The sequence below is a fragment of the Sparus aurata genome, chromosome 6 (genome assembly GCF_900880675.1).
Source record: "Sparus aurata chromosome 6, fSpaAur1.1, whole genome shotgun sequence".
Taxonomy (NCBI): Eukaryota; Metazoa; Chordata; class Actinopteri; order Spariformes; family Sparidae; genus Sparus; species Sparus aurata.
Genome location: NC_044192.1, coordinates 29859405 through 29882823, shown reverse-complemented (window position 1 = coordinate 29882823; position 23419 = coordinate 29859405). Strand labels below are relative to the sequence as shown.

At 43.1% G+C, this 23419-nt stretch overlaps 1 protein-coding gene across 4 annotated transcripts in view; it reads right to left on the bottom strand.

Moving 5' to 3' along the window:
- The window catches only part of sulf2a (sulfatase 2a), a 51855-nt gene that overhangs the window by 4722 nt on the left and 23714 nt on the right, over positions 1-23419 (bottom strand). For all 4 annotated transcript variants that reach the window (XM_030420833.1, XM_030420832.1, XM_030420835.1 and 1 more), the window contains 10 exons: positions 9175-9437; positions 8184-8423; positions 7920-8071; positions 6938-7107; positions 2334-2484; positions 1890-2065; positions 1662-1790; positions 1326-1382; positions 1083-1212; positions 394-601 (listed from right to left, as the gene is read on the bottom strand). In XM_030420833.1, the coding sequence (XP_030276693.1) occupies positions 394-601; positions 1083-1212; positions 1326-1382; positions 1662-1790; positions 1890-2065; positions 2334-2484; positions 6938-7107; positions 7920-8071; positions 8184-8423; positions 9175-9367 (1606 nt within the window). In that variant the 5' untranslated portion in view covers positions 9368-9437. The remainder of the gene's footprint in view (positions 1-393; positions 602-1082; positions 1213-1325; positions 1383-1661; positions 1791-1889; positions 2066-2333; positions 2485-6937; positions 7108-7919; positions 8072-8183; positions 8424-9174; positions 9438-23419) is intronic.

Genomic DNA, 23419 nt, shown 5'->3' with positions numbered 1-23419 from the left:
GAATGCGTTTTTGATACTGAAAAATCGAGATCTATTACGATGTAGAATAACAGAAAAAAAATGATATGAATCAACGTTCCATGCAGTTGGTGTCATACCCCATGAATCATTTACAATCTTCTGTGTCTTTCAAGGCCCTCTGATTAAAGGCTCATTTGCTCTCATTTGTCTCCTGTAGTCCACCACTTGATGGCAGCACAGACACACAGTCCTCATCCCATGACTACTTGAAAGCTGGTTATTTTAGCTAGAGATTAATGGCCCTGTTTGGTAAGGCTTTGTAGGCTGCTGCAAGGACGTTTCAAAGTAAATCACAAGTGTCTTTCTGAACAATACCACATCTAATAATAACTACCAGAACAGCGGAACATGTGAACGACAGGAGGAACTTACCCTTCTTGGTGAGCAGCCTCTTCCTCTTCAGGACTGATGGTTTGAAGCCCACGTTGCCGCAGTCGCAGCTGTCAGAGTTGGCCGTGGGCGACAGCAGAGAGGCACCTCTGGCCATCAGAGCCTGCATACGTGGGGCATAGAGACTAGCCATGCCCTTACACTTATACAGTCTCAGTTTGCCAGTCGGGTCCTCGACACACTGCCACTTCTGTAATAAAGCAGAGGGAAATTTCATGATGCTGCTTCTTAAGGCTTGTGCCTTAGCAATTTTGATGCATAAAAACCCATTATGCTAAAATGTTATTTATTGAGTTATGCTCAAATTTCCCAACACAGACCTCTAATGGTACTCGGTAGAACCCTTCAAATGCAGGAATATTCTAGATCAACAGCAATAGAAAGTTCATATGGCATGAATTTATGAATTCACATTTTTTAACAAATAGGACGGCTCTTTATACACTTGCATTAATGCACACATGTTATACTCAGTGTGCTTCATTTTGAAGGATTAAAAAAGAGACTTCGATGTAAAATGGAACCCCGAGAGTATTATGACTGCATCTTATACTCAGTAAATCAGTCAACTCAGTCAACAGTCAACCGAATTATCACCCTGCATGAGTCACACTCCATGCTGTTCTCCTGAGAACATAGCCTCTCCTTCTCAGCTCCTGCAGGTCAGGTACCTGTCCTGGCTGCTGGCAAGAGGTCTGGTACTCTGCTTTCTGGCAAAGGTCCTTCACCCGCTGGTATTTTGGCAGGAAATTCTCCTCCTGGGCCATTTCCTTCCCATCAGCTCTCTTGTGTGGAGGCTTCCTGAGAGAACAGGAAAACACATCAACAAACCAAAGACAAGGAGTCTGATGTCACCAGAGGACAATGCCTGGAATGAGAACATGTCCCGCAAAAGGTCAATCAATAAAACTTACCCTCTCTCCACCAGGAAAGAGTCTCTCCATGTTTTACCCTTCCTGTTCAACTGGAACCTGGAAAATGATTGGAAAGAAATGAAAAAATCCTGTCAGACTACTCTGTGATATTTGCGCTGACAAAACACGTACTTCATTTTCAAATGCCATCCTTGTACAGCGCAGAAAGAAAGGCGGTGTGTATATTTTGATTGTAGACTTGTCCAAGAAAAAAACTTTCGGCCTCAAAAGTTCAGCCAAATCACTTTTTGACTTAATATGCAACATTTTAAATAGCAATCTTTAAGTGCCTTTTGAATGTCAGGACACTGAGCAATACTTAATGTCTGTGTTCACCTATTGACTGGCCTGTCTGTGTCCAGCAGCTTGAGGATAGACTTGCCATCCATTTCCGCAGGGATATCAACACCGGCCATGTCCAGCAGAGTCGGTGCCAAGTCAACATTTAACACTATATGAGGATTACTGCAGGGAACATTGGAAAAAGGTGATATTATATTAGAATTTGAGATCTGATATCGGAACATTTGAACGAGTAACAGAAAAATGTTACGTGTCACTCACGTGGCACCTTGCTCCACATTGGGTCCACGTACGTAGAAAGGAACACGGATATCGAACTCATAAGGCATAGATTTGCCCTTGACCAGCCCAAACTGGCCGATATGGTAGCCGTGGTCTGAGGTGTATATGAGGTAGGTGTTGTCTAGCTCCCCTGTCTCCACCAACATGTTGTACATCTGCAGAGGGGGATATAACTCACTGAACACTCACATTGTGTAAAAAGTTATACTTCATGTTTGATAGCTCAAGTCTCCTGTGCCAGTTTCGAGGAAAAGGGATAGAACAGTTTATCAAGTGTGTCAGTGAATACATTATACAGTCCCAGTCAGAACAAGCACAGATCTCTCAGGGTTAGAGACACTCAGAGGAAATGTGTGTGTGTCTGCAACTGTGCTTAAGTTTCTCTGTTTAAGCATATGTCTATCTGCCTGCTTGTCTGTCTACCTTCTCCATACTGTCATCCACAGACAGCAGTGTCTGCATCCTCCTGCGCTGCAGCATGTTTGTGAACTGCATGTGGACGGGCTTCATAGCTCCTGTGTAGCGCAGGATCCAGTGTTTGTCTAGGTTAGGGGCATAGTTGTAGCTGGGGGTTCTGAAAGAGGAAAGGACAGAAAAACATCAAACTAAACCACATAAAACTCAATATGTCGCAGCTACGATCAATTGACAATTGTTTCTATTTTTCTTTTTACTCTATCGACGGTGATATGTCGTGGTTTCTCTCTTGTGACAAATGTACTCATGTAAGTCCCTTTGGACAAAAGCGTCTGCTAAATACCCTAAATGTAAATAGGTTGTTCTTAAAAGTAACAATCTCAAAGATTAATTTCAATTAAAGTCTGTTAAGGAACTATCCATCGCTGAAGAGTTTACCAGTGATTGTACATTTACTCAAGTACTGTACTTCAATACAATCTTGAGTATTTCTATTTTCTTCTACTTTTCTACTTCTACTTATTGGTGCATCAGAGCCTTTATTGGCGTGTATACATACACATAAAGATATGTATGTTTTCTTTTACTTCTACTTTTGATATTTAAGCACATTTAATATCAGATACTCAAATACTATTTATATGTGTCATAGAGTTTGTGGTTCCCTCATTTCCTGTTTTATTTTGATGTTCTGCTGTTCTATGTGTCATGTTTTGCTTTTCACTTCCTCCCTTTGTTGATTTCCTGCCCCTTTTCTGTGTCCACCTGTGTCCTATTATTCCTTGTGTTTTTCCTGGTTTGTACTTTGTTTGGCTTTGGTGTTTTGGCTTTGTATTTTCTTAAGATCTCGGCCTACATCTTTTGTTATTTAAAGTTTGCTTTTTGTTCTTTACCCTGCCTGCCCTGAGTGTCTTGCGTTCAGGTCCTCACTACTTGCACTCATGCACTCCTACCAAGGTATTATTTTAACACGATATCTTTGCCTTTACTCAAGAATGACTTTTGGGAACTTTTTATAACACTGGAGTTATTAAACTATTGGAATATTTATATATTTGCACTATTACAACCTGCGTGTCAGTCTGAAAAATTCCTGGAAAAAATGTAACTTGATATTAAAGACATTTACATGGCAAAATACCAGTTGAGTATTATGAAGAATGAGAGTTTTGCACTTTCACAATTTTTAATCAATAATGCCTCTATGAAACAAGCAAGCAATCATTTTCTGCATCTTTTGACGGTAACTATTCGACGATTCCATTTGGAGAGGTCTGATTCAACTATGAACCTCGTAGTCGAGGAAATAGAGTCCCAGCACATATTTCAAGGCATCAAACATTTGATATAGTTGCCTTGTAGTTGTTGTATTTGTTGGAAAAGATAAACGAAACTCACCACCCAAGAAGCCTTCCTTGTTGTGGGAAAGCCCTGTGAGTCGATTACCGAGTGCAGTAGAGTCCCGCAGTAATTATCATCATTGAGCTGCGGAACTCTACTGCACTCGGTAATCGACTCACATGGCTTTCCCACAACGAGCCTGCAGCTGCAGAGGTGAGTTTTGTTTATCTATTCCGACAAATCCGGCAATGATATCAAATGTTTGATGCCTCGAAATATGTCCTGGGACCCTGTTTCTAATGTTGCTGAAGTTTGGTGCTGTTCTGAGCATTATTTGTGGCTTTTTGATGGCGGTTTTATATTTGGACCCATTTACTGCAATGTATTGTTGTCGTGCAGTCGTTTCTGAGGATGCTAAAACTACGTTAGCTAGCGGTCTGCAAACTTTGTCTCTCGAGGGGGAGTCTAACACAGTTTCGCGGTGTGTTAGACCATGGATTAAACTTACACCGGAATATCCCTTTAATAAATCATCCACTGCAGTTGCACAATCCAAATGAGCGGAGGTGAGCAGCACACTACAGGACCGTTAGCATTTACGGATTTATTGGCTCACAATGGCTACTAAAAAATCATCCAAAGTGTGGGAGTATTTTGAAAAGGTTAAAGATGACCTGAAGTGCAAATTGTGTCAGCAGCTTCTTTCATATCACACGATGACAACCAACATGGCATATCATTTGAAACGGGTAAGGCTTGTTAACTTTACAAAAAAAAAAAATCTATCAGTCGAATACGGCAAAATCTGAGGAATCAGATTCGACTATGAAAATCCTTAGTCGAAAACAGCCCTAATATATAAATATATATATATATATATATATATATATATATATACATATATATATATATAGTTACTTTGTTTTGCTACCCCAAGAGTTCTGTGACCTTTAGTGTTACCACCAGGAACTACAGGTGACACAAAGACTTAAATCGTAATCTTAATTACAGCTCTAATATCTCATCTCTGAGGCTCTTCACATCTGGTCTCAACATGCGTTTTGAGTGATCCGATCACAAGCAGACAGTTTAAGGTCCGTCAGCTCACACCTGTAAAATGTCTTCTTTCATATTGTTGATGTAAATGATGACAGTGGAAACAGTGTGTTCAAAAAGCTGTTGAGAGGTAGGCTGCCCTTTAGACATCGATCAGACAGGCTGGTAGAGTTTACCTAAACAAACTGACACTTTTACAAGGACTGAAACAACCTAATGTAATGCAGTTAATGCCAAATTTAAAAGAGGGCATACATGATTTAGTTTGCAGCTGTTTCGCAAAGTTGGTTACTTTTCTCCTCTTTAAATACTCAAAAAATCATGCAATTTGTAAGTCAGTCTGGGGAATTGCAGTACTAGTTCAATGCTCAGTAGAAACAGAGAATGCATTAACAAACATCTGCTGCTAACACTGGCAGATTAAGAAAGCCCACAAATGTAATTTACATCACAGAGAACCGAATGGTAATCAGACAGTGTATAAACCATTATGCTGGTTGTTGTGGCTTGTTGTTGTATTGCAGAGGACTTCTGTTGAATAAGCAGTCCTTACATGTAGCCAAGGACACATGTGCCTACACACTGCTAAAAGAATGTGGTCCATGCAATCTAGACAATCTCTGAATGTGGTCTGAGTGATGGGATCTCAAAAGCATCCTCAATGCCACTTGGGGGTTTTCACACATGTATTTAGAGTTGTCCACTTGGGATGGGATCACCCAGGATGCATGTTGATACTGGCTCTGAACAAGCATCAGCTGCTTCTTTTAAATCATAAAAAGAGAAGATAACAAATCACAGGACTCAATGCATACATCTGTGTTCAGTTGTTCTTTTCCATCTCTATACATGTGCTTTCACACTCTATAGCTGGAAATTGGATTATAGAAAATGTATCAATGTGTGGCTAGTTACACTGTGCATTCACAGCAATATCCTCTGCCTGTGTCTGCTGATATCTCCTATCCTTTTCGTTCCAAAGTAGCCAGAAAACTGTTTATGCAATGCTGAACTGGAAGTTACATAAACCATATAAAATGCAAAGCGTGGCAATCGATAGGCCTGAACACAGTGAGTAAGCACAGTTTGATCAATAATTAACTCCGAGCCATATGGAACTTTAATTATTTGAGAATAAACACTGCTAAATAGCTAATGAGATCCTGGAACAAAATATATTTAACGTTTAGAGCGGATCGATTCGACTTTTAAGAAATGCTAATGTCTCACAGCCTGCTCCACAATGGAAACTGTAATGAAGTGTGAAGATGTGTCTGCAAGGTGCCAAGGTGAGAGGAAAATGTATCACCAGAGGAATGCAGGACTTTTACTGCCTGTTTCTCTTCAGGTGGTTGATAAGGGCGGAGGGAGATGAAGTGAGAAAAATAGCCAGAGAAGTGCTCTCAGAAAACATCACCCGAGGGAGGGCAAATTTATGGGGAAAGAGCAATTAAAAGTTTGTACAAAGACACTGGGGCTGAATTTTTAGAATATTCTGTGTATAAAGCCTGCGTGGCACAGGTTAATGATGCTGGAGGGATTAGATGGAGCAGGAGAAGGGTGTGAGGGGGCTGGAGGGAGGGGGCAGAAACTGCAGTCTCATTACTGGCCTTGGATCTGTCTCTGGAGGCCAGTAGCAGGTCTGCCATTAGCCAGTAGCACTACACAGACGGCCGGAGCATGGAGAGTCAGAAAGACAAAGGCTGAAATGTTGTGTGTGTGTGTGTGTGTTTGTGTGTGTGTGAATACGGCTAATTCATTACCTATGCATTAAACGTACATCATTCATGCCTCTCTTTGATCATGGCTGACAAAATGCTACAAATTAGCCAGGCTCATTATGGTGGTAACACTAATGTGAACAACACATGAGCCAAATAAGCTAGGCTGGAACACTGGCTGTGCGTGGAGAGGGCTCAGCTGCCAAGAGCACACTGCAGGCACAGGAAGATAAGATGGCGTTGAGATTATGGAATTTGTGTCATTCTGGGTCAAATGAAAGAGAGCGCGAATGTGTCGATGACTCACAGGCAAGTAAATAGCTGTGAATGTGAAAATGGTAAAAAAAAAACTGTACCCTTGTGTTTGTCTGCTGTGTCCCACATAAACCAAGTCGGTAAACATGATCTAAATATCAGCTATCACAGAACAATCTGAGGGATCACAGTTTGGTTAATCAAAGCTGGTTTTAGCATGTTTACTCATTGTCTTACATGTGCTGTGATGCGTTGGGGAAGGCGGAGCTGTACTGCGGGGCGGAGTCTTCTGGTCCGTGCGGAGCGACATGGCTCAGGACCATCATGACAGGACGGTGAGGGTACATCCTCTTCGACATACGGAAGTAGTTGATGCTGTCGTTGGTGATGATGTCTGTCAGGTAGTCCTGCGGAGAGAGCAGACAGTGTCCATCAGGCACTCATTGAGTGACAGGAAGAGCAGATGTCAAAGCCTTCAGCACTGTGTTGAGTCGGTGACCTGGTGTGAGTCAAAAAAGATTCCAAAGCACTTCTATGTCTAAATAATGACCCACATCTACTATTTAAACCATTTGAACCCAGATTTTTGTCTTATAAATCCCCTTCAAGTGAAAACAGACAACTTTCACCCTCCCTAGCATTTCTAAGTGGTATTATTGTTGGCACTGCTGTCGTAAAGACAATCAAACCACTTTGCGCTGGCTTCAGAGCCTAGCAACTACCAACAACACAAAACAAGTTTGATTCCAAGTTTCCAAGAAGAACAGATCAACACCACAAAGAAAAAGAAGCATGTTCACAGAAGGTGAAATTAAATTCTCATAATTTAATAAGACTTTTGCTTCACGCAAACAAATGACTACAGCAGTGGGTGCCGTTGGGTGAAGGGAGGAATAGATGAAAACATGAGGAGGAAAAGTAATCATTTAGTCTACAGTGTAGATGTAGAAGCAGGTGGGCTTTCTGTAAATCAAGCATTAATATGGCAGGCAGACTGAAGGCAAGACAGAATTAAATGGGGTGAAGAGGTTAAGACATGGAAAAACATGTTTTTATGGAGTTCTAGCTTTAGCTTTTTATTAATTTTGAGTAACAAATTGTTACTGAATGTCAAATGATTAAACTGCAGAGATAACTACAACTCTCAACCTAATCTAAAACAGAACACATTGTTTGACTTTCATAGTGACACTATTTCTTTGGTTGAGTGTATAAATACCTTTTGGTAGTCACTGCTGTGTTTCTCTCGTACTCCATTCCGGCAGAGGGTGTAATTGTAGAAGCGTGAGTTCTTCACCAGCGCTACCCACTCCCTCCAGCCAGGGGGCACATAGGAGCCGTTGTACTCATTCAGATACTTTCCAAAGAAGGCTGAGTGAAGAAGAGGTGAGCAGTATGTTAATTTGGGTCCACGAGCTCAATGCATCTGTGACAGCATCTGTTTGAACATTTTTTTGACATTCATGTGTCTCGCGGTGCTCACCTGTCCTGTAGCCGGAGTTGTTGAGATGCACGGCGAAGGTGTGCGGCTCGTGGTGTGCCTGCCACGAGGGCGAGGAGCAGTTCTCGTTGTTGGTGTAGGTGTGGTGGTTGTGCACATACTTCCCTGTCAGGATGGAGGAGCGTGACGGGCAGCACATGGGCGTGGTGGAGAAAGCGTTGCTGAAATGCGTGCCGCCCTTCTCCATGATGTGCCGAGTTTTGTTCATGGCCTGCATTGAGCCTGGGAGAAAACAGTGCAACAAAGAGAGAAAGGGGGAGGTCACATGAAGGGATGGGAGGGTGAGAAGAGATTCAAAGGCCACGGATTTAAATGAAAGGGATGCAGGGGGACATAAAACAGACAGAGAAGGAAAAAAGAATGAAAGATTGAGGAAAGCAGAGAGAGTACAGAGTGAGAAATATAAATGTAGGGTATGAGGGGAAAAGTGCAAAAACCATTATGAACAAGTTAGGAGAAAAAGAGGGAGAGGAAAGTAAATCTTTTTGGTAAAGTGTAACCCATTTGGATTCCTGTGTACTAAAACCTTTTCAGGCTGATGGTGATTGTTTGGGAAAACAGATGCTTGACCATAAATTCCTGCTTTTCAATGGGAGTCTTCTCACTAGCGATCACAGGAGGACAAAGGATGTCACCGAGGCCATTATGCAGCCACTCCAGTCCAATACGCCGCTAAAGGACTTAAGCGGGAAGGGAGATGGCCAGGGTTTGGCACCCAGACAATGGAAGCCATAGGCCGCCCTCATTTCATGCCAGCAATGGAGGAGTTGGCAAGGGGAGCACATGACTTTGAGTGGGCCAGTTGTTATGGTGCCAAGAGGCAGCATTAGGCTGACTTTCCCTTGCTGATGCTGTTGGATACACATGGAGAGAATGCCCATACCCATGGGACACAAAGCAAACAGAGAAAGACAGATGCACAAGCACACAGTAAACACACACAGGAAAGGATTAATGGAGGAAAATCTCTTACCCAGTTCTATGTCCTGATCGTCAGTGAGGATGAGGATGATGTTGGGTCGGACGTTGCGGATCTGGCGGTCTCTCTGCAGGCGGGACCGGAGGCGATACCCAGACAGGTATCCGGAGCCCTGGGCCACAGGGAGGATTCCCACCAGGACAAGGAGGAGGAGAGGGAGAGGGGCAGAGAGCCCCCGCCCTGCCATCACGCTACTCTGCAGTCACCTCCTCAGTGCTTCGTTTCACACACACACGTCTGCGGCTCCCTCACTCAACCTGAGAGACGGGGCACGGAAGGAGACTGATAAGAATAAAACACACACACACATGCACACACACAAAACATGGTGAAGGATAGCAGATGCAGGCCTTGCACAGCCATTACAGGGTGCTCTTCCATACAAATGCACCCGTTTGGGCTGAGCTCAGCTCGTTAATCAATCATTAATGATGCATTAGAGTGGTGTCATTGGCTGGGTGTAATGATCTCTGGTGATGAGCACATGGCTGCCAGGCTGGGGCTAATGGGCCTGGGCCCAGGGCCAGCTCAGGACTCACCTCCCCCTGAGAGGGTTAGGGTGGATATGAGGGATGTGAGGAGGTGTGGGGGGCAGAGGTGAAGGAGAGAGACAGAAGACAAGGGGATGAGAGGAGGACAATGAAGACAGGGGTCAACGAGCAGAGTGACAATGCGAAGAGAGCGAGACTGCAGTTCTGAAGAGCAGAAAACACTGACTTCAAATATCCCACATACTCAGAACACAGTGGGGAACAGAAAAAACTAAAGTACCTCTGAAAATGAAAGCAGGCGATATGAATGTGGCAATATCACAAAAGCAAAGTGCCGCTGGAAGTGCAGAAAATGACAAATTCTGGTAAATTTAACATAACAATTAGAGTCAAGTATGTGTTAAATAGAGCTTTTTCTTAATTAATCTCCACACACGGTTCACCAAAATTACACTACAATCCAATTAGTTCCCTAATCACTCTCCCTCATTAACAGCATGCCCCCTCTGAGTTTACCATGGCAACTGTTGCTTACACTCCCTTGCAAACATGTAGCAGTAGTACCTATCTAGTATCTAATACAATTTTAAAGATACTCCAGGAACAATATGTGTATATGAACTTAGAATCTAAAGAAAACAAAGCAATGGAAATAGGAGCATTGTTACTTATTTTGATATCTGCTTTTCAACAATGTTAAATGTTCACTACTATGTAATCTCAGCAGATAAAGCAAGAACCAGTGCGAAAAATATGCTTCATTGACCATAAAATATTAAATACCATTTGCATTAATAAATCTGCTTTTGGTAATAGTAGGCTAAAAACATAAATCATTATCTTTCACATACATTTCATTGAGCTGTTATTTGGAGCATCAATTTAATATCATGAGGCTACAGAGAAGAGCTGGACTTTGTGCCTATTTTATCACGACACATAATCAGATCAGCAAATAATCATAAACACAGTTTACAAGCAGCAGTGGACCCACTGAGATGCTCCACTGCTACAATAAACTGTGGGCTTGTGCTTGTGTGTGTAAATGTGGTTGTGAGTCCTTGAGGAGCATGTGGCCGGAGGATGATGAAGACAAAAACAACAACACAAAGACAACCTCTCCCTCCTGGGACTGCGAGTCCTCTTTAACAACAACCTGACTGGAATACAGTTCGACATGGGGATACACAGACACACACACACACACACACACACACACACACAGCAGTGGGGGGATGCACACAAACACAACTAACGCACTTATCAAAGATGGGATGTGGCCCTCAAAATGTTAAACATATTAAACATTTAAGGGCAGAGATGATTACAGAGGAGAATCGTTCTTTCCATGCAGAGTCTCAGAAGCTAAAGTAAGTGTGAGCTGAATGTAGCAGAGCTTCTCTATCTAACACAAAGCTCCCTGTTCCTCTCCGCTCTACGCTGTTGTCCAGATTGTGCTCATTAAGGTCTTCCCAGACGCCCACACGTCCTCTCCATCCTCCTCCCCTTGGTCTTGCTTAGTACCAAATGAACACACCTACACACGTGAATACACACTACGTGCATGTGAATATGTGCGCGCACACACACACACACACACACAAATAAATCAGTACAGCAGCAGCTGTGTTTGCTCTGGTTTTCTACTCCCAGGGCATGTGGTTCTCCCCTGAAGGAACACATGAGCTCTGACCCCGGGCGCTGAGCGGTTTGAAATTGTCCTTGCTCCTTTCTTGTGCTCTCTGTCTGCATCCCCCTTTCATTTCTGGCATGGGATGAAAACAAGACACCATCAATGAGGAAATCCACAAGGAAAAAACCTGGTGAAAGAAAGACAGACATTTAACTGTCACCAAAATGGATTCCAGGATATCTCCAGGGGATACGGAATAGATCCAGTGCGCTCAAATTAAAATGGTCCTCCGTCATTTGAGTGGTTTGTGGTGTGGAATGTACAGTGCCGCCGTTTGATAGTTGTTTATCTGTTCAAAGAGCCGATGTGGGCAAAACCAAATATAGTCCCGACGTACAAGAAAACACCTGCTCGATTTTACATGCTGACCTATCAATAGCCAAGTATGTAAATGTTGTGTTATGGACATGCTCTGCTGGTGGATATTTTCCAACATTACCCCCATGAGGCCTCCTCCTTCCCCCTGACACTGAGGACTAATTGGATTTTCAGGCTTTTATCAGCTCTTACTGACACATACTGTCCTTTCTTCACAGTTTGCTCTCTCCCTCTTTCTTTCATCTGCCTGTACTGTTTATCTCTCCGGGTGGCAGATGCTACATGAAACCACAAAAGAAAAAAGCGGAGGAAACCATAACGTCCAAACAGACAGAAGCCATTATACCTCGAGGATGTGTGGAAGAACAGAGACGGACAACCGTTAGAAAACAGCGGTACTTAGCAGAGCTATTCTCAGTCTCCAGCAACATGACCAATGTGGTGGTTTGTATGCATTCATAGTGTGAGGCAAACCATATCTTTTCTGTAAACTGGGATGACTTGAAGCCCGTTTCCTGACAGAGCTCTGCCCACATCAGCTCTTTGCGCTAAGTGAGCTGCGAGACGACAATGCTGATTCAGCCAGACAACCCAGAATGAAAGAGGAAATTTTGCCATTTAGACAGAAGCACAAGACAACATGAGTAAATATAACCCTCAGCAAAACTCATTAAAGGTTGGGGGCTTAGAGAGGAAGGGCTGGGGAGTAAGCTAGCAGAATATGAGATCATAGGGAATGAGCTTCTAAAAGCATGTTTGAGGAACAAGGATCATCTCGGGTTATACTAATGCCAAGTGATGCCTGGAAGTCGGAACAGAGGCGGAAAGTTTTGCTCTTCAGTCATCCGCTTGTAAAGAGGCTCTGATAGAGCAGCAGCACTGCATCACCAGATAAAAACTTAATGCCGTCCATCTTTTATTGAGAAGGCTGAATTATAAATGCTGTGACAACAGAGCTGGCCATGTCACAGCGTGGGCACGGTGGTAAGACGGTGGCAAGAGTGCAGGGATGAAAACACACACCAGATCGAGAGACAGATATGCTACACTGTCCAACAACGCACATCTGTACTTCAACTATCACCGCTCAAGTGATGCAGTGAGGGAGCTGGGAGAGAGACAGAGAGAGAGAGCTTGATAAATCTTCCAAAGACTTTGCAGGGGCGTTAATGTACTTTTTCCCTATAAATAAAACACCTTGGGCTTTGAAACAGGCATAAAGTCTGATTCGTCCAATCTGCAACCCCGTGAGAAGGCACGAAACACCGACAGAAGATGAGAAAACCGAGGGAAAAACAGACATTTATTACATATTGAGGGAGGACGAGTCATGGCGTACACTTGAAATTTAATCAGCGGTGTCTCATAATGCATATGAAATATGGAGGCAAAAGCCCACAAGCTTGAAGCAAGACTCCTGGATTTTCTATCACCAGTGTTCTGAGACAGGGAAAGAAAAAGACGGAGAACGTGTGAGAAAAGGAAAGAACCTCTAGGCATAGAGTGTGGCGAGAACAAAGCCTGAGCGCTTCCATTGCAGATGGATTTTTCTCAAACATGAAAACTAGATTCACAGACCAAGGCTTCCATATGAAATAGTGGAGAATGAAACAGAATGTGGTAGCAGAGTGCCCCCAAATCTCCTCTACGTCGTTCTCCATGCAGGAATTTGCCATCCGCTGTACTGGAAAACATAAAGGAAGTGGCCAGGAAAGTTTAAATAGACACATCCAGTTCTGAATGTGGCCCGCTGCAACACTATCAAGCCAATCCCTTTGGTCATAATTGAGGCTGGCAAGGCTTTGCTAATGTGTGACTTTGTTCCCATTGGCCTGCCTAGCTCCGAACAGAATGTGCAAAATCTCCAAGGACCCTTGAATTTACCAACAAAAGTTGGCATTCAGATGCAAATTCTGCAGTGGCATGCATCTATCTGAGAGTAACTTTCCCTCAGAGAAGTTTATGTGTGCGTGTGTGTGTGTGTGTGTGTCTGTGTGTGAGTATGTGTCGGTGGAAGGAGGGGTTTTCAATTCTCAATACAGTATGGAATGCTTTTTTCATGATAATAAGAAGCCATGGTTTGTTGCCATCGTTCATCCGTCATTCTCTGCCTGCAAATCTTTGCAACACCACCAGAATCTGGAAAACCTAGTTTTTTCAGGCTCATCAATCCTGGATCTTAATGGCAAAATATGTTCTTTGACAATGCACTTTAAAACGACCCAAATGAGCATTTTCTGCTCATATGGCCCTATAGTTGAGGTACAGCTAAAAATGCAACAACAACCTTTTTTAGCTATTTAGCCAGCAGAAACAAGTTATGAACACAGCATTGACTTATCAGCATCTTTTAAGTGAACATGAGTGTTTGCAAGCAGTTGCTTATTTACATATCCAGCAGTTAAAGAGCAATATCCTCAATCATTTGCAGTTGTGTGTGTCTATTGACACTAAATGACCTATTCTGCCAACTGCCATCACCGCTATAGCGCCTTTTCATGTATATATGTGCCAGCCTGGCTCAACGCGCTTTGACTCAACGCAGCAGCCAGCATTGAAGGAATCTGCATTTCCAACACACCAGGGCTACCTGCTTGAAGACGTGTCATAGCCTTCTTCCTGCAGTATTACTGAAGATAGCCGTTAACAAAGCTCCACTAATTCTGTGACACATTTAATTTCCTGTAAATTTTTCAAAATAAACCTCTTCCACAATTAAGTTTTTTAAAAAAAAGCTTTTACCATGAAACTAAAGCTGCAGTAACTTAACAAAACTTCTAAACAAAATGTCTTTTTGTGGTTTGGTGCTGAGCAGGTTGTGGACAGTGTTTTTAAAATTTTTTTGTTTTTTTTAAAACTATATGATAATTCTCTGTATGATCACTACAAGCGGCACTGACATATTGTTTTTACATCGTCATTTGATACACTGTCATTATAAAAAATATAATGACAGTGTCGTTTTAAGTTTTGGCAACTATAACTGGATGGCTGGCTGTGATTGGACCATTTCCCACAAATAGACCTTACTTGGGCAGGCTGCCCAGGTATATTAAGTGCTACCAAAGTATATTTGGCAACCCATTTTCACATCTTTTACTTTAATTTTTTTTATCCATCCAAGTGAACAACCCCGTCTGGATCCACATGCAACAATCCACATGCGGCTCACCTATTGTGTAAACGGAATTCCGGGTGAAAAAGTCCAAACTTTGGCTGACTGTATAAAACATGCTGCTGATGAAGAAAGTCCACAGAGCAGACACCTACTGGGAGAGAAGAGAAAAAGGCGATGCAAGCTAGAATGTGTGCATTAAGGTGAACAATTAAAGCAACACTACAGTATGTAGGCAAACTTTAAAGGCAATTCTGGAAAAGGTAGTTGATAGAGATAGTTTTGAGTCTCATTTTTGAGTCTCATTGTTATAGTTAAGGCAACTAGTGTGCCTTTCAGTTGTGTCATGCCTACTCCTTTCCTCTTATCTGTGCCATGAGAATGTTCCTGCTTTTGTACTGAATGTAAACATGGGTAGTTTAAAGCAGTTTCCACTGGCGACCAATGCTGTATTTTCTGTGGAGAGGATTGTCTCCGTGTTGACAGGTCCTTTACACATCCTTTATGTACAGCTGCTTTCCACATGATCTGTTTTCCCAAATGACCTCTAAACTCACAGCTTATCAATGATTAATGTTGGTATCATGACATCTTGAACAACGACTCCTTTAACAGGTCAGCACAGTCAGCCAAAAACTCTCTAGTCCCTGAATGATAACGCTAAAATCTTATCGATACCTCTCCAACAGCTCTTTGCTTTAAAATAGTCCCTGCACATTCTTTTGACAAACGTGCCTTCACTTCCTAATAACTAACTTTAATAGTTGAGAATGACAAGAGATAATGCGGAGGCTGATCCCATTCACCGGGAAGATTTAATTTAGATTTCCCTCAGGTTCCGATAAGCTCGGCACTCTGCAGACATTTAAGGATGACAGTCGGAACCTACACAGCAATTTTCTGTTTGAATACGCACACACAAAGAGCAGTGGTTAGACTTTTAAAGAGAGAAAATGAGATTTCTGCTGCGATGGGGAGACTCAAGTGTGAAATATTTCTCCCTGCAGTTACTGTTTAACTGGTTGGCTCTACATTTGTGTGTGTTTCTCTTCTTGTTTATACATTATACAATATTCTTCTCTAACCTTTGATACCATGTGGAATTTGCAGCCCAGACGGTGAAAAATGAATGAGTATAATTTTAGTACTTAACACATCATTAATCCTGCAGTGAGTCTGCTGCCCTGAGAGAAGGGGTGAAGCTGTGATGTGTTATAGCTGGAAAGCTCTCTCTCGCTTGCTCTCTCTCACTTACACTTACACATTGCACTTCATTTGTGTGTGTGTGTGTATTTCTCAGTATTTTTCAGCGGTCAAAGAATGAATGTCCCTGGCTACACCTTCATATATTTACTTTATCTACATTAATCCCAAGCATCTTAATGCATCAGGTTATTTTGATGTTGATGTGACCAATGTACTCTCTGATAAAGGGAAACACATGTAACTCAGACAAGATTATGATTATGTGTAAGTTAGTTGCGATATTCTACTAATATCATGAGTGTTTTGGCATATTTAGCTTTGTCTTTGGTGTTTTCAGTGTGTATTTGTGTATATATATATATTTACACATATATATACATATATATACATATATATACATATATATATATATATATATATATATATATATATATATATATATATATACACACACCACCCTGATTGTTGTCACCTGGAAGGAGGCTTGGGTGGGGTTATTGAAAGAATCTTGTCACCAGAGCATGTCTTCATACTTTAACCAGGTCCAAAAAGAAATGGTTTTCACAGTTTTGTTTCAGAAGAAATAGCCTACACACAGCCACAACCTCAGATTCATCTAACACCAATGGGATGAACTGGAACACCAACTGCGAGCCAGGCCTAATTGCCCAGCATCAGTGACAGACCGCACTGTTGTTATGGCTGACTGGAAGCAAATACATGCAGCCAGGTTCCACTAGGTTGTGACTGAGCCCTAGACTAGGGCTCCTCTACTAGGGCCCCTAGTAGAGGAGTGGAGGCTTCTATAGCAGCATGTTACATTATTTCACAGCTGATTACACACGTTGAACCTATTTTCATTTCTTTTTGCTTTTTATTTCTTTTCACCTTACTAGCTTTCATTTTCAAAAAGCCTCTCATGCACGGATGTTGTAAAGTAGCATTTTGCTATAAACACTTAGTGCAGTTCAACATGGGCTTGTGTATGAATGTATTTTGAAGCTCTGATACTCTGACAGGTGATCTTTTTGCCAAATCATTTTGAACAGGTGAGAAATGAGTGAAACCAATTGGCCTTCAAAATGCCCCACCCTGATCACCAGTGTATTTTCATGTAGTAGTATATAAGTTAAAGTCCCATGTAAGTAGGGTAATAAACACACACACACACACACCAACTCTGTCATCAGAAGTTAACTTCTGGTAGTCACACTACTTTGGAAGTTGGAGCATTGGCCACATCCAGAAACAGGGTAAAAATGTTCCATCTTTGCAACTCCATAATCCACAGGGGTCATTATCTTTTAAATGGTTTCATCGTGAGAGAGAGTGATGGGTGAATGGTTTGGTGGAAAAAATAAGAGCGGGGGAGAGAGGGAGAGAGAGAGAGGTAGGAAAAGAAAAGTCTATATGATGGTGTCAGTTCAGACAAAAGGCCCAGTCATGATGTGTTCTCTTTACAGAACAAAGAGCTCTGACAGACTCCCCGTATCTGCTCTGTTGACTATAAATGTACACCATACACACACATGCATGCAGGCAGAGCAACAGACAGACACACAAACACACCCACTCTGCGTATCAGACTTCAAACTTCTCTCTCTCTTCAACAAGGGGACATAAAAGGAGAGAGGCGCAGTTAGGCTAATTATCTCTGAATCTAGAGGAAATGAACAGCGTCGTATTATTGTACTGTTCTGAAATTGTTTGGCCCCGGCAGCACTAGAGGGACATCATACAGCTGCTGCCTGCCTCTTTGTCTCCTCAAGGTTTAACAAACTAACTCAGTGAATATATTCCTCATAATGAGCTTATATTGCAGCCACAACATAAATAACAACGTCAAAAACTGCTGCAGTGATGATGTTTTGGTGAGTGATTTCTTTCTTTCTGTTTCCCGCAGCAACCAGGCGCTATGTAGCGCTAGCGTGGTGGTCTGCAGGTTTTTGGGGGTGCTTCAGTCAGGGTCCACGGCGGGGTCATGGCATTTACCCCTCCTCCTCTGCACCCTTGCGGTACGCTCCAAGAGAGCCCAAAGAGAACACGGAGGTGTTAGGGAAAACACAAACAGAGCGCCGATTGTCCCTGACTTGGGTTCAGCCCCCCACAACCCCACCTCCAGGGGTTTAGGACTGAGAGAATGAGCAACTGTCAATGGTGTTTTGTAAATACGTGGCTGTTTTCACTTCAGATGGGTTTATTCAGATGTCGGAGGGAAATGTGCCTGCTTTGCAGTCTGCGAGTGTCCTTGCCTTTCCTGTCCTATTGAGGTTGGTATGGGAAAGCCATTTGTGGTGCGTCCGAAAGAGCAGCACAATTGCCAGCTCCTTTGAGACAGGGGTTGACAGCTGAAACAAGTGAGCAAGCTGGTGGACAGGGCAGCCTGCTGAGTGATGGCTGTTTCTTATTGGCACTTATTGACCAGAGGCAAAGCCCCCCTACAGTGTGTCACATCTGAGCTAAATGGATTACAGACAAATCAGCCGGGGCCAATTGTCCCACCGACCTAACTACCTCACTGAGACCCCAGTGCAGTCAAGTGACTTCTGCATGACACTGCATAACTGCAGCAGCAACGAGAAATAACTCAAAATATGAAATGCTAGAAACTAAAAAAAGCTTGATGAGTGGAATTTTATCGGGAGGCACACAGTGATATTTGTCTTCTGTAAACAGTTCTGTCTCTATAGTTTATAAGCTGCACATGCGTTGGTAAAATTAGATCCCATTCTCTAGGACTAATAGGTTTTCAGCTGTCATTTGCTCTGTTTTAATTACATGCCATTTGTCTCCCCATCATCAAATTAGCACCTGCAGTTGGGACTGCTCCTAATGGCCCTGACTTAATGATGATTACAGACAATATCGGTTTCAACTTTCAGTAAACAACTGCCGCTCGCCCGCTGAATGAATTACTGACAGCCCGGATAAATCAATATGCTGGCTGGAAGTTACAGTTCAGCTGCTGCAGAAGTGATCACATGTATAGACTTGGCATTCTTTTGCTCGACTGATAAACAAAGGTTCTCGAAAAGGGAGCTCTACACAGCAGAGGACTGTTTCAAACTAGGGTGGCAGGGGTCTGTAGATGCCGTGAGGACCATCCTCTCTGGTGTTAAGCACACCCTTGGGAGGTTGTAGAGGCGACAACCACTTCTTTACTTCTTCACTCCTCCCATTCTCTGTCCTAACCCCCCCCCACCTTAGATAGCTGGCTTTCTCCTGGCCCTTTTGTCGCCGGATTACTCTGGGTTTAGAGACGCACCGACTGATCCCTCCCTCCCCTATCGGAACCACACAGGGGTTAAGCCTGGAGCAAAGAGGGGAGACCTCCACACAATGATTTGAATTACAGAGGATTTCTATGTATGGCCACTTATATTCCCCCCATTTGCTCTACTCAGAAATTACCACAGAGCACTATTGAGTGCTCGTGGTTTTCCCAGCAGGAATCTTTGGATGTATGCCAAAACCCAGAGCAGATTTTTTTTAGCAGTAACAACACCTCCATAGTTCAGACAGTGTATTTCTTACTAAACTCTTCGTCATTTGTTCAGTTTAAACACTGACATGTGTGATGGCCCCTGTAATCATCCTCTGTACATGACCGACACAGAAAATACCAGAGGCAAATAAACAAGCCTCAGGTGAAACCGCAGCGATGTGTAACTGCACACAACCCACATCGTCCCTCTATATTGTGAGAGAGCATAGGCTGTCTCCTCCTCTACAGGTCCGTATCCATCTCTCTCTGCCTCGTCCCCGGGACAGCTGCCCAGACAGCCCATCTGTCTGCACTGACCTGTGTTTGGGACCATGAGGGGAGCCTAAGTGGCCCACGAAGGGGGTCTCTGGCATGTTGCCCGTCTGGTAATGACAGTTAAGCTGCCAGCGGCTTGCCTAACAGCTTTGGAGGTCTCTCTGTGGTGCTACGGTATTGATATTGTATCGGGTTGCAAAGGGCTTGGCAGCCTTTTAATGAGAGCTCAGATTGATCAGGCGGTAGTGGCTCTCCCTTTACTGTGGATGATGCTCATTGGCTGTCCCTTAAGGCCTGACCTCCCTCTGATCTGTATCACGGATGGAGGAGTGAGACAAACACACTCATGCCTCCCGTACATAGTCACAAATACGAATGTAACGAAACAGAAATGTGGACTCGAGTCATTGTGACTTGGACTCATGACTTGACCTGACAGATAATAAATTACTTGAGACTTGACTTGGAAGTTAAAGACGGGAGACTTTACTTGTCCTGAGACATGATGACTCAAAGGAATTGTCTATGTCCATTTTATTTGTTTAGTTATTTTGTTTTCTTTAGTCTAGCTGTCAGTATGTCACTGTTTAAAAGCAATGGGGAGGTAATATTCATTCAATGAGAAGAAATTAAGAAATAAGTACGCTTTCATGCATTTCACTGAATATCAATTATTCTAATACAACTACAATGCATTGACATACTTTTTGAATAAGTATGATAAATTGGCCAATAAAATCATTATTAGACAGGCCCTACATTTTTGTTTATTGTCTTCACAAAGACCTAAAACTGCAGGTAAGACTGGGATACTTGACTCGGTGTGACAAATAAAAACTGACTTGAAACTTGGACAAAAAGACTTGCTGGAGACTTAAACTAAATGACTAGAGTCAAATGTCTGGTATACAAAGGATACAAATATACTCTATGATGGGACATCATAATGGTGGAACTAGTGATGAAGTCTGTTTGCAACAGCCAAAACTAAATGCACTGTAAAGGGACTGCATTGGTCGCCAAAGTCATCAGGTTTAAAATGCTACTGGCAGTAAACTGTACAAGAACATAATAGAAACTTGAAATTGTCTTCAACAATAAATAATAATTAAAAAAAAATGGATAAATTTCAGTCTGCACATAGTCATAAAAAGATTGTTACTCTAATCTCAATAAATGTTCCCGAAAACAGAATAAATTATCAGCACGAACACGGAAGAGAAAGAGAGAATTTCTCTCAGTAAAGAGAGCTGCTGAAAAAACAACAGTAATAAATAAAAAAAATTAAGTTAGGACAGAAAATCTTTAAAGAAAAATCAAAACAACATTTAAAGACTTTTTTTCTGACGCATGGCAACACCCGTGTACATATACACAAAGCTAAGTGACTCACCCACCCACTCAAAAAGGAGTGAGGGAGAAAATCTCATTCCTTTATGCTGAAGCTGTTTGAGGGGTCAGTGGCTGGACAACAGAGGTAGGCAAAGTTCAAATAAACAGAGTCAGAGGGAGAAAGGAGAAGGAAAAGAGATATTAAACCACCTGCCTGTCAGCCTCTATTATAGTATTCCACCTCTCTGTCCATCCTCCACCTCCTGCTGTCTACCTGCTTCCACAGGCTTGTGTCAAGGTCACAGCTGCGGTCTCTAGGACTCGCCTTGCTCCTATTAGCCCTCCATTAGGCTCTTGTCAGAGAGGCAGCCAGCTGTCTGCCCCCCTGTGGTTGTGATCGTGACCCCCCACTCAGCCTCTGGACATCCCCCTGGGATCTACAGCAGGGAAGTAACTGGATGGAGGCAGAAATGAAACCCTGCTCGGTGCTCAAGGGAGAGGACACTGTGATTACTTTTCAGTGGCCTTTACTACTGAAGCAGCAGGGAGACCATTCCACGACTGTGCGGCCGATCGGTCACAATGAAATGTGAATTTTAAAAATTAAAGTAGCAAATGCACTGGATTTGCACGGTTGGAAAATGTACATGTTGTGATTACATCCTCCTCAAAATGGTCAAATTGCTTGGCGTCTTCTTCTTCTCTCTCTGCTATTAAACATGAACGAGCAGTGCCTTGATCAAGTTCATCACCCCTGTGTTGTAATTAGCGCAGTGTCAGAGTGCAGAGCATGGCCCCGTTTCACTAATAGAGTAATTACACCACCATCGGCACGCTCTCCGACCTCTGTCACCCCCACCCCCACACACCTTCAAACCTTCCTACTGCACCTTCCCATCAGCTCAGATGGAACATAAAGCATCAGACAGGACAGGAGATATACCCAGCTATTCAACCAGGGGGGATTAATAGGTGGCTATAACCTTTTACTGTGGATCACACTGAGCAAAAAGGTCAATCAGATTCATGAGAAAAGCGTTGCGGATGAATGTCTGCGCTTAATGAGCGTTGTATAGCGGCAATATCGCGGTTGCACTCTCCTACATGTGAAGTAGACAAGCATTAAAAATAAATGGGGAGTACAGCCAATTCAAGACACATAAAACGGCCGGTAAATCCATAGGGTAAGCAGACAAGAGAGGACAGGGATGCGGGGACACTGTTTTACTGCTGTAGAGATTCAATTAATTAGCCCCACATTGTAGTTAAGGGAGGGGAAAACACCACAAGCTTCAACCAGACGCTCCATATCTCTACCAGATGTCCTGCAGATTTTCACAGGGTGGGCAGCGATGACATACTTGGTGTCATCCTGTGTTTGGTAAGCTCCTTGTTAAACACGGCTGTGATTAAAAGCTATTAAAGCAATTATCTGAACGGCAGGAGAGCTGGGGATCGGAAGAGAAGAAGAGAGCCTTTTGTGGAATTCAGATGAAACCTCCTTTCAGCACCGTCGCCCCAGATAGCTTAAGTTAGCTGAGTGGTTATGCAATTGGCAGAAAAGAATTTTTTTTTTTTCCACACACTTTCTTCACAGCCAGTCGCTTCCTTACAAATAGAGAGCCAACTTCCCAGCCAGCCGATGGGAGCTGACACACAGCAGAAGAATGAGCCTCCTCTGTGTTGTCACTATAAAGCTTGGCCAGGGTGCCGAGTGGCCTCTCTGTGTGTGGCGCCGCAGGTTGGCACACTCACAGGGGGCTTTATTGGGGTGCCGTCCTGAGCGTCAGGCAGCATGCCCGATGTTGACAAAGCCTGGTATCGCCTGCTGTCAGCCCATTCTGTGTGCACCCGGCGGAAAGAATCAATTAGGCCGAGCTCACAACAGAGCACTTTAATATTTGACTTTTAATCAGTGGGCCGAAGGCAGGCTGCGGCATGGAAGCAAGCTGGCAGTCCCCGTCTTGCTGATGTGGAAAATGAGGGTCAGGAAATTGCTCCCGGAGCCCGACAATGTTCATCACACACCCCAGAGAGGATGTGAGGAATCGGTCTGTGGAGAAATTGCCACCACAAACAAGCTAATCCCCCAAAGTTGTTAAGGGAAAATATCCCTTCGTCACTCACAAGATATCAAAAAGCACCTTACGCAACCGGCTGCAAACGGACGGAGGAGGAATATCACATAACTCTGTGCGTAAACAACCGGAGCTCTGTGGAAGGGACAGTGGTTTAAGAGAAGAAAACTGAACTGATGAGGTCCTCACACGGCAGATGAACTGCGCCTTTGAAGAGTTTCTCTTGAAGACTTTTGGTTTTTATCC